Genomic DNA, 12,540 nt, shown 5'->3' on the forward strand with positions numbered 1-12,540 from the left:
CTTTTTGTCTGTGCATTGAAGCAGCTCACATAAAATAAGTAAAATAAGTGAGTTTTTGTGTGTTCAAGTGTTCATCATTGTAAAGAAAAAGACATTAGACATTACAAAAGCACTGTAGTGGATTTTCTCACTCAGCTTTTTTTCTTGCTCAGCTCAGCTCTGTAAAAAATCTATTATATTTACATTTCCCTATAATATACTGCACACACACACACACACACACACACACACACACACACACACACACACAGTCATATGCAAATGTTTGCGGTTTCTTGATTTTTTAATTGAAAAGAAATTACACATCCTCTACAGAGAACACACTTCTGCACATTTTAATGCATTATTACTGTTTACTGGCTAAATTAACATATTGGAAAAAAATAAATCATCAAATGGGGGATGCAGAGAAGCATATTTTATATTTTATTTTTTCTGATTTGTTAAACACAGCAAATAAATACAAAAACATGCAGAAAATGGTGATATTTAAGTTTGTTCCTTGTAGACGATGTGTTAAAACAGCAACAAACATTATCTACATTATCTCATTGTCCATTTTATCAGCTTTACTTACTATATAGGTGCACTTTGTAGTTCTACAATTACAGACTGTAGTCCATCTGTTTCTCTGCATACTTTGTTAGCTCCTTTTTACTCTGCTCTTCAATGGTCAGGACCCCCACAGGACCACCACAGAGCAGGTAGTATTTGGGTGGTGGATCATTCTCAGCACTGCAGTAACACTGACGTGGTGGTGATGTGTTAGTGTGTGTTGCGCTGGTCTGAGTGGATCAGACACCACAGTGCTGCTGGAGTTTTTACACACCTCAGTGTCACTGCTGGACTGAGAATAGTCCACCAACCAAAAATATCCAGCCAACAGCGTCCTGTGGGCAGCATCCTGTGACCACTGATGAAGGACTAGAGGATGACCAACACAAACTGTGCAGCAGCAGATGAGCTATCGTCTCTGACTTTACATCTACAAGGTGGACTGACAAGGTAGGAGTGTCTAATAGAGTGTTACACAATAAATGTTTAACCTGTTAACTGCTTTTATATTGGATAAAACAGGTTTAAAATATTGTAATTCAGAGTGTGTGAAAGTTGTGAAAGTTTTTGGAGAGAAACTCCCGTTTCACCCCTTGCCCCTACCACTTAGCCCTTACCTCTCTGTTTTGGGTGTTCATGTCTAGGGAGTAGGGTGTCCTGACTTTTGTTGAGATAGAGGGGTAGGGCGAAGTGTTAGGGCTACATGGCTACATTTTTTGGAGGCACATTCCAAACAGAGTAAAACCAGCAACATGGCTGCACGAGCGACCAAAGAAACCCACAAATGCGAGAATCATAAAAAATTACGATAACCATTGTATTACCTTAGTTTAATGTTGTTTCAAAATATTATGGTCCTTTTCTTTATAACAAGCATAAAAATTTGCTAGTAGTTTGCTGATGTCTTGGTAGCTAACTAGCTAAATTTCCTGTTCCACCTTGAACGGTGCAGCAGTTACCTTCTGGTGCCTCAGGTGCACAACTGCTGTTCCATTTAAGGTGGAACAGGAAAAAATCGAACAAGAGGCTGACAAATAGCTGACTTCAGCTTCATATCACCGAAGAATTAGGAGTGGGCGATAAATAAGTGTTGCATCCCCTCTTTGAAAGCATATGATGCCCTAAATTTAACCATAGCCCAGCAGTGAGGTTGCTGAACTTTACCCTCCTCTGCTATCACTGCAGACTGGCAGGGTCGCCTGCAGAGCAGCACTAGTAGCTGTTAATAATGTTCTTTTTTATTTGACGGTCCCATTTTGTAGGAAAGATTTTAACCACTACCTCTTGTAACTCAGTTCCAAGGGGCAAAGTGACACTCGAAAACAAGAGGTAGGGGTAAAAGTAAGAAGTTGGGAGTTAGAGACTTATTTCTTTACAGTGGTGGTGACGGGAAACCCAGAATCAGAATATCTACAACACAAATAAAGCCATTTAATTTACTATCCAAAAGAGTCTTCTGAGTTTTTTATGTAATGTTGATGGTAAAATAGTGCTACATCTTTCTTTGGGGACTATTTTTCTTAACAACACCCTGCATATATTTCTCAGCCATGACTGCTTTTTTATTTACAGTTTTGAAAATGGCATTTATTTTTCTTATTGAGAAACCTGCTTAGAGACCCAGAGTTCCTAATATGGTCTTGATGGCAACTAGAGGATAAACTCTTCAGACGTCTGGTTCCTATTACCACCACTGTGAACAATTCTGACTCACTCTCACGTCAAACCAGTTGGTGGAATTCCCCTTTAAGAATTATGACATGTTGACCTACTAACACGAGCTCCATTAACTGCCATGCTATATATGACCGAAATGTGTGTGCAACCAGCAAGCCAGCTTAAAGTGATAAATAAATGCACTTATTAGGTGAATGCACGAGGGAAGTCTTAGCGCGCAAGAAAACATCAGAGCGTAATTCAGGAGAATGTGCTGGCTGGACATGGCTGGCTGTTATTTTATTAATGCAGTGTTCAAAATGCCTGCAGGGGGAAAATATTCCAGTCTGTCAAAAACAGGAGGATCAGAGACCTACCACACACACCCCACAAACACATCCACATTCTCTCTCTCTCTCGATCGCTTGCTTGCTCTGTCTCCCTCGCTCACTCAATATTGCTTGCTCACTCAATATTTCTCTCTCCATCTCCCCCTCGCTCTGGCAGTATGTCTGTGTTTGGCACAACAAATGAACGCTACAGTGGTGCACTGGAGCCGCGAGATCATAAACAGGAGAGCGCTTGTGGACAGCAACAGTAATAAGGGTGGGTGATAATTAGCAGGGTTTAGATTTTAGTACCAGCATTTAGAGTGACACTTAACACGTCTCGAATCAACACCTTGTTCTTGATGTAAAGCACTACACTCTTAAATGAATAGTTGACACAATTTACACAACTTTCCACTCACCCCTCCTTTAGTCAGCCAAGACATGTCTGGTGTCCAAATTTTGCTTCTTTTAGTTTAGCGCTGGAGCTGCGATACTAATGTAGCTAATGAACATTAGAAGTCAATAGTCACCCAAATCTTTTCCATGAGTACATCCCCAAAACTTCTTTAAACCTGCTCATACCACATCCAGGCCTTTATTAAGGTCACGCAGACTTATCAATGTGGTTTAGGCCATAGTAGGACTTACTGTGAGCTATAAAACAAACAGAATTGAGGGGGTTTGAATGAACACAAGTGCTGACTTCTGCAGAAAAACTTGTCTAGACGTCATTATGACCCTCCGACTCTGACATTCTCAAAGACTCCATTTCCCAGAACTCGTTGGGAGATTACATGACCCTTGATGATGAATCTCGACAATCCACCAATCACAGTTCCCGTTCACCTGAGTACTAACCTGTCTCACCTGTTATGTGTATCATATGACTAGATCTAGCTTAATATTTAAGCCTGGGCTTTAGTATAGGTTCTTTGTGGGGTATTGCTTCTCTCTGTGATATTGTTTTCCTGACCGTATTTTTGGACTTCCTGACTTTGCCTTGTTGTCTTTGCCCTTTTGGATCTGGTTGCCTGATATCATTTTGCTATGTTTGTCATTCTCTGTATTTTGGCCTTTTTGGATTTGACCTGTTTACCGACTGCGAGCATTGTCAAACCCTTTACAAGTAAGGCCTCATTTCATGTTTTTACTGCAAACGTCTGGCTCGTTCAGTCTTACACCTGATGAATTTTAAACCTAAAAATAATGGTGGACAAAGTTGTTTATAAGCAATATCAGTAAGCTACTTTAAAGTGCTTAATGTTTCAAAATCATAACATTTAATTTGCTGGGCTTTAGGTTGCAAACCACTCCATCATTTATAAATGACTGCTAATACATTTTTTTTACTCTGCTAACTTGCTAATTAGCATGCTAAAAGGCTAAACAGCAAACAACAAGAAAAAGAAAGGCTCTAGACTACAGCTCTAAACCACCGTTATAGCAACTCTGGCCATAAAAAGTCAGATGCTGATGTTGGACTATAAGGCCTGGCTCACAGCTGGAGCTGATCTATCAGGACAGAAATTTCACAAACTGGAAAAGGTGGCATCCTATGACAGCGCTATGTTTAAATACACTGAGCTTTTCAGTTCGACCCATTCTACTGTCAGTGTTTCTCTATGGAGACTGCAGGGCTATGTATTTGATTTAACGCTCCTGTTAGCAATAGGTGTGTCTGAAACACCTGAACTTAATAATCAGGAGGGGTAATATGATATAAAAGATATAATAAGCATATATCGGTCCGCTGGCTTGATGAGGTCGGCACCCCATTGACTATTTGCCACTGTTAGTCCACCCTCGGACCACTTAGATTATTGTCCTGCATACAAACTCAAACTAGTTTTTAATTTCCTCAAATAGATTTTAAACACACAGATACCTTTATTTTAGAAAACAAACTTAAAATAAATATTGCTCAAGAAAAATATTACAAACAACTGAGAGAAAAAAATAATAACTAATAATGAATATAAAATGATTTTGTTGAAAATGTTGTTGCTGACACTGTGCTAGATTAAAATTATGTACTAAACTAATCCATCCATCCATTCATCTGTCTGTCTATCTATCTATCTATCTATCTATCTATCTATCTATCTATCTATCTATCTATCTATCTATCTATCTCAAACCCAGCCCATAATTCTATGTAGAGAGTGTAGTGAGATGGTCTGATCAGGTCGTAAAGGGGATCAGATTTACTGGATCATTAGAACACAGAGCACTTCAGGAACAAACTGCGTGCTTTGAGAACAGTCATAAATTTGACAGCCGTTTATTGATCCCTGAGGGGGAAAGCTGGGCGCAACAGTTGCTGAAGAACACGTGACATTATATAGAGAATAAATACAACGAATTACACACACAACACAGCCTATTCACATACACACACACACAAAGACACCAGTGCACGAGACAATCGCAGCCCTCTGAGGTTTCCAGGAGTCGCTTGTTTTTACAATTGACAGATGAAACGATCAGCGTGCAGCTCTCACTTCTGATTGGTCATTCATCACCAATCCCTTCATCTGATATGAGACGAGGTGGGTCGTCTCTCAGTCCATTTTACTGAACGGCGCTGTCAGTTTACCCCATCCCTTACCTTCCCAATGTCTCTCTCTCTCCCTCTCCCTCTCTCTCTCTCTCTCTCTCTCTCTCTCTCTCTCTCTCTCTCTCTCTCTGCCCCCCCTCTCCGGTTTGCAGCAGACACGGAATGTTTTCTCCTAACTCGCTCCCGCGCGCGTATACGTGTGTGTGTTAGTGCGCGCGCGCGCTTGTGTGTGTGCGTGTGCTGCTCCTAGCGTCCGAGCCTCGTAAGCGCGCGCACATCGCACACGCACAGGTCCACCTTCCAGCCAGCCTCGTCTCGAGCCTTGCGTCCGTCTCTTTCTCCCCACAACCGATCCCACCTCAAAAAACAGCAGCAGCGCTGTTTCTCTCCCAGCACTCCGTCTATCAGACCCCCCCTCCACAAAACCCACCCACCCACCCTCCGTGACCGTGAACGGCTGCAAGTGCTGACCTCTGGCTGGCGGTCGAGAGAAAGAGAGAGAGAGAGCGCGCGCGCGAGAGAGAGAGAGAGAGAGAGAGAGAGAGAGAGAGAAAGAGAAAGAGAAGCAGAGGAACGGAGCCACGGCGCGTGAGAGGAGCTGATCTGAGACCGACGAATGTGATGAGGATCGTCGCGAGCGCTCGACGACGCAGCAGCAGCACCGGCGGAATCGCTCTCGGATCGTAAAAGAAGACGGGGCGGGAAGGAAGAGAGAGGAGCAGGAGAGAGAGGGAGAGAGAGCTGCCGTTGTCGCTGGGGCGGCGGGAGAGAGCGAGAAAGAGAGAGGGGAGAGAGGGAATGCACCTCTTCAGTGCCATGTTTCTGCTGCTCATGTTAGCTGCCCTGCCGTGCGAGGTAAGGCGCGTGCTGCCCGTTTTCTTGATCTGTAAACAACAACAGTAACAACAAAAGCGAGCCCAGCCTAATTGATTGCATGTATGCGCTTGTATGTCAAAACTGGGCGAATGAATGGAAAAAGTCCCTCCATTCTGAAGAGGTGGATAGCAGATTTGCCTCGTGGTCTTCAGGAGAGCAAAGTTAGACTAAATACATGACTTTTGGCCCTCATTGGCGTTGAGACTGAATTTAAAAATTAAAGTTATTTGATTATGAATGAGATTAGATGCAGAAATATGGCCATAAGCTACATTGGAGATGTGTGGTGAACTTGGTTGGAAATTTGACATGCAGGAGAAATGCACAAGTTTATCTTTTCGGGCCTTTTTTAGTCAGATAAGGGACAATGCAGCTGTAGGACTGATGTAAGGAGCTGGTATAGCAAGCAGAGCTTATTCATACAGCCATTACTATGTATTTGTGTGCACACGTGATGTTCCACTAGTGAATACTTAAGGATCTCACTTTGGTGGGCGCTCTCAGTTTCTTTGGGAAGTTGATCTGTGTGTGTTTCTCTTCCTTGCCTGATGATAAGCGAAGTGACAGTTCTAAACTGAAGCGAAAGACAGAACCTGACCTAGAAATATCCTGAGACCATCCAAAGCCTTATCTAAATCAAACTGTGTTTTAAGCCTGTTTGCCTTTGACATTATAAGTGAAATTGTGTTCACTGAAATGCTACTACTGTGCTTGATGGTGTACAGGGCTTGGAAATCTGATGTCATAAAGCAGTGTTTTATGGGTGATCCGCCATTGTGGCAGGGTTCGTCAGTCGAGGCAGGTTTAGAGTAGTTGAAGTAGAAGTAGTTTTCAACCTGCTTGCCTTGATTTTGGCTGATCTGTGGCTCAAACTCTTATTAAATATGTCTGCAGAGATGACTAGCGTGTAGATCTACATGACTACCAGAGATCAACATCAAGAAAAACATCAGAAACGAAGGTTTAATCAGATATTTAGACGAAGCTCTGGTTAAACAGCACATATGAAGCATTGCAGTGAAAGTGTTAATAAGCATAAAGCTCAAGCTTATTTTACAGATCTCAAATAGATCTAAAAGAAATAAAACATTTAACACCAATTAATGGATTTGTCACATTTGGAAGCAGCTAACTCTCTTCAGAGAGGTCTCAGGAGTGCCAGGATGTAACTGCTGCACTATTTAAGCTGGAATGGAAGATTTGAATAAAAAGCTAGGAAGCAAATCTCAGCATTGTGGTAAGATGTACAGTGATTCCAACACTGACATTACTGCTCAACAAACCTAACGTTTACCTTTCAATACGTGCCGTAATCCAGCTAAAATGCAGCCACAAGGCATGAGGTGAAGTAAGTTAAGCTGCCTACAGTGGAATATGCCTAAGCTGACAGAAATACGCCAGTAACTGAGCTAAATCAAAGACTGTGTGAATCCTCTCTGGTTAGATATGTCACTGGCTGCGTGAATAACATTACCTGAGGTAAATCTGTCAGTAGCTGAGTGAAATATAGCAGTAACTGAGGTAAATCTGCCAGTAGCTGATTGAAATATAGCAGTAACTGAGGTAAATCTGCCAATTGCTGACTGAAATATAGCAGTAACTGAGGTAAATCTGCCAGTAGCTGATTGAAATATAGCAGTAACTGAGGTAAATCTGCCAATTGCTGACTGAAATATAGCAGTAACTGAGGTAAATCTGCCAGTAGCTGATTGAAATATAGCAGTAACTGAGGTAAATCTGCCAGTAGCTGATTGAAATATAGCAGTAACTGAGGTAAATCTGCCAGTAGCTGATTGAAATATAGCAGTAACTGAGGTAAATCTGCCAGTGGTTGAAAGAAATATGGCAGTAACTGAGGTGAATCTGCAGGCAGCTGAGTGAAAGATGTCAGTAAGCTATGTTAGCTAACTGAGTGAAATCAAAGTCCTTATAGTAAAGTCTGTTCACTTGGCACCCATCTTTGCAACACTGCTGGGCACTTATTTCCAGCCATACAAGCCCACACTCATCTCTTTTAATGGGAAATTGAAGGTCCAAAAAAAAAACAAAAACAAATGAAATTTCAGGTAAACTCTAACAAAAATCTCATAATTTGTAGCATTGGCTCAGTAAAGCACAAAAAACATGATTTTTTTTTGGGTTGTTCTGGCTGTTGTGCTTGCACAGATTTCCACAACAAGAGGGTCTTTCTCCACTAGCGCCACAATGTTGTTGACTTTTCTCTGCTTGCAGCATAACTAGTAAGCTGATTGGCTCTTTTTATTGAAGGATGGGACTTTCTCCGTAAATGCCATGTTGAGCATTACGAGCTATCCCATTCATATTTTAACCAGTGACCATTTATAATGTTTCAGGTGAAATTCACTGTGGCTGAAGCAAATATGGCAGTAACAGACTAAAATATGCCGGAGGCTCAGGGAAATAACCATTTGTAAACTGTACATGGGTTTCGAGTGACTTAAAAATTTTGACCTACTCTAAAGAATAGGCACTTAAGCCTTACACTAAGCTAGGAAAACTCTGTAAATGAAAGAAGAGGTAATGTTAGCATGCTCAGATTGTTACTGCACTTGTTGTTTGGGAATTTGTGGCCGTCAGTAAGGCTGATTTTATCATGATGTAGTTTTTTGCCATCTTACTAAGATACTTTCCCATTTTATTTGATTTAATAGAGCCGCAATTTTTTAGGCTTTTGCAGTGTGAGTATTTGCAGCATGCAAACAAAGAACGAACCCTGCCAATGTGGCGGAACGATCCCATAATGCAGCACGACATGACGTACTTTCTGAAGTCCTATTACACACAAGTAGTTTCTGAGGTCACGTGATCACCTCCTTGTCCTTTCCGCCCTGTCAGGTGACCTGGTCAACCAAGATTGGCCATTCGTTTGAGGCCCCATTTGTAAAACTGTGTTTTAAAAAGTGCTAAACTGCTTTGTGGCCATCTTGGCACTGTTGTGGATGATGTGGATGATCGCCGTTTGATTCACTCAGCATGGTTTCTCCCTGCTGACTACTCTAGTGCGATGAATGAATGCCCCCCTCACCCCCCATGCTGAGCTGCAGTATTGGTGTTTTCGCGAACATCTCTGCTTTATAGGCTATTTTTGCTCTCCTGGAGAAAGGAGGAATATCAGTACGGATGGCTCATGACCCTACTGTTTTGATATAAACCTAAAGTCTCTGACTGATGCTGATGCTGGTGCTAATTTAACTTCTGGAGTGTTTGAAACAAGACGGCATCAGCGTCCAGCTGGAACGAGCCCAAGTTTAGCTTAGGAGAGAATCTAGAATGCTAATAGGGTTGTTAGAGAGGGTTAGAGAGGGTTCCTGCGCTTGGAATGAGGGCAGTGAAGGGCTGAGCCACTGCTGCAGACAGACAGCACTCAGCCCGCACGGATGGGCTTGAAGATGCGCGGAGATACATGTCTGTTGGTAACTTCTGTTACTGTTTCTGCTGCACAAAAGCCTCGTAATTGGCCTTAGGGGACAATTTGCTGTAAGTGTTTGCATTAAATATTTAAGGGAGTAAGGGGATAAAAACGACGGCACCCTTAATGTAGCAATGCTAACATAAAGAATTGATGAAGTCTTCCTTGATAGGCACATTCCACTGAAGAGGCCAAGGGGAGATACACACAGCTATATGTGCATGTTTGTATTACTATCTTTGTGGGTGTTTCCATTGACATCTGTAGCTAAATGCTACTGTATCTAAATGCTACTGTGCTAGCTAACTTTTAGGGGGGGGGAGCTAATTTACTTTGTCTTTATTTTACACTTATCCAAGATGTAGTCGATCAGCCAAGACAAGTTTGATGTCTACATTTTGCTTCTTTAGTTTCGCACTGGAGCTACATGGCTAATGGTGCTAACAAACACTAGAAATCACTAGTCACGCAAATTTGTTCTCTAAATACGTCCTCTAAACTTTTCTCAACCCACTCAAACTGAATCCAGGTCTTCATTGAGGTTGTGCAGACATGTTGATGTGGTTTAGAGGACAAAATGAAAAAAAAGTGGCCAGCCATTTTAGTGTTGTGCCGAGTTCTCCTCATGCAAGCATGTGGACACTACAGATTAAATTTGATTTCTTTATTCTTTTTTTGTTTTTTATAAGTCTGGGGACGTATTTGTGGAAAAGATTTTGGGCAGCTATTGACCTCTAGTGTTTCTTAGCAGCATTAGCTTCATAGCTCCAGTGCTAAGCTAAAGCAAAATTTGTACACCAAATGTATCTTGGCTCATAGACTACACTTGGAAAATTGTGTAAATTGTGTAGATTTTTCACCATTCCTTTCACCTCAGGGACAAAACAGGCCTTTTATGTTTTCAACATAAAAGCTAAAAGATCCCACAACTAGCATATGTTCATCATCCCGCCACATATGGTCCCCACAAAGAGCTAAATACGTGTCCACACACACATACTTACCAAAACTCACACGAACCTCAGCCTCTGCACGAGCCCAGCCCTGCACACATGCACGCGAGCCCAAGCGTCCGCACGAGCCGCCATGAAATATTCAACATGCTTTAATGAGACAGATGCACTTGCTCGTTCCCGACGTGTGTTTGTTAAGTACCCACAATGCCCAGAGGTCCTGACAGCCACTGATACAGACGGGCACCTGCTCGACCTTGGCGCGCAGCTCTCCTGATGGGCTCGCATCGCATCACACATCACTCTCTTGGAAATAAGTGTGTGTTTGTGTGAGCGCAAGTGTGCGATTGGGTGCATAATAGCCTGTAAGCAACCCCAGCTTTGATTATAGAAGTCCATTAAAAGAGGATAAGTGAAGGATACATTTCCATTTAAGCACTGAAACAGTGGGGAGGAATTGGCTGTAATTACGCTCTGCAAGAATGAGGAGATTACAGTGGAATGCAGGCTAGCAACAATAACAGCTTTAAAAATTAAAAGCTCGTTTTGATCTGAGCCCTCTGCTTCGAATCAATCGCTCGAGTAAATAGGCGCCGTATGCTCAGCTGAAGGTGTCTCAGTGCTGCATGTTCAGTAACTGTTTTTTTTTTTTTTGCTTTATGATTTGCAGTTTTTTAAAGGTGTTATTTACAGTGGCCAGCAGGTCTGTGACTGCTGGTCATAATGTTGGGTGATAGGACTACAAAAATAACACCTATCAATAGCTCATGCACTGTAGCATCACATTTTAGAGCCCTTGCTTAGATACAGCAATGAAACCATGAAATGAGCTATCTACTGAAAGCGATAATACTTAAGTGTATTTCACTACAACATTGCACCTTTTATCAGCAAAGATGTGGCTCGGCCACTGAAAAATTCTGTTGGCTGTCCCCCACCTCCCCAAACTCTGACCCGAGGTTGGTCAGAGTTTGGGTTGAGATATAGCTACCTCCACCCTCTGCAAATTCTTTAATACTGTGGCGTCAGAGCATGTCTGTGTTTTATTGGATTTAAAAAGTAATGGTTGTTGCTAAAATGTACAAGCATACTAGGTTTAGGCTGTTTAGCTGTTTTACTCGGTTCAGTTGCACTGACTTTTATTCTGAAGGGCGGGGCTGAGTACGGCCAGTGTTGGGTGTTATTGCAGCAAGCTTCAGAGGACTAGGTGGATAATGGAGAGAGCTAAAAGTAAAAGCTGAAAGCTAGCCTACGACTGTGTTTTCCCTTTTGTTTTGTAAACTGTTTTCAGCTGAAATTCAGGTAAAGCTGGGTATGAACCAGAACAGGAGTCAGCAACATGTGGCTCTCAATGAGAAGCTGACTTCAGCCTCGCGTCGTAAAGCCTCGCAAAAAATGAACGTTGAGAGACATTTTAGAAGAAACTAATCCACTTTTGCGGAAAAGCTTCCTGCTGGAGATGCGAGAAAAGCGGCTATACTTGAGCTTAAAGCAGAGCACAGTAAATCTGTGTTTTCATTTATGTTTTTTGTCTATACTAGGACGTTAGCTAGCACATTTTAAGACATACTTTTTGCCAAGATGGTATAATGTTACTTCAATATAATGGACAAAAAAATGTTGTGGCTCCCAAGCTGGTTTGAATTATGTTGAAAGGACAAAATCGCTCATCTTAACATTTGGGTTGTTGATCCCTGGACCAGAACTTCAACTTGTCTAAGCTTCTAAAAACCCCCCAAGGTACAATAGTGAGTATCTGTCCATACTAAATCTGATCCGATTGTATTTTATTTACATTAAAATAAACACCATCTAATTTAGGTAAGATATTCACACTAAGGCCTGTAAACTAGGCAAAAAATATTCCAAACAATGATGAGCCATCTTGACATTAAGAACTTTCATTTCTTTTTATCTGTATGCTTGGAGTAGCTGTCCGCAGTTGTCTACAGTTTTTAAAAGAGACTGCTGGTAAAGCAGTTTATCCACAAAACTTGTAAAATGGTTCACCTGTGTTCAGCACTTCACTGCCAAGTGTTCAGTGTCATCCAAACAGATTTGGAAAAATCCTTCTCAAACTAGATCCTTTTAGCCTAACATAACTAACGTTAACCAGTTGAACGGATGGAACTGATTAGCAAAATTAATCTACAAGTGCTACTAGCTAGCTAGCTCAAATGG

At 41.8% G+C, this 12,540-nt stretch overlaps 1 protein-coding gene across 1 annotated transcript in view; it reads left to right on the forward strand.

The window, feature by feature from the left end:
• The first annotated feature begins 5,634 nt into the window (after positions 1 to 5,634).
• olfm2a (olfactomedin 2a) overlaps positions 5,635 to 12,540 on the forward strand; it is a 151,742-nt gene continuing 144,836 nt past the window's right edge. The window contains exon 1 of the mRNA XM_036567516.1: positions 5,635 to 5,955. Within this exon, the coding sequence (XP_036423409.1) occupies positions 5,899 to 5,955 (57 nt within the window). The 5' untranslated portion in view covers positions 5,635 to 5,898. The remainder of the gene's footprint in view (positions 5,956 to 12,540) is intronic.

The sequence above is a fragment of the Colossoma macropomum genome, unplaced genomic scaffold (assembly GCF_904425465.1).
Source record: "Colossoma macropomum unplaced genomic scaffold, Colossoma_macropomum, whole genome shotgun sequence".
Classification (NCBI taxonomy): domain Eukaryota; kingdom Metazoa; phylum Chordata; class Actinopteri; order Characiformes; family Serrasalmidae; genus Colossoma; species Colossoma macropomum.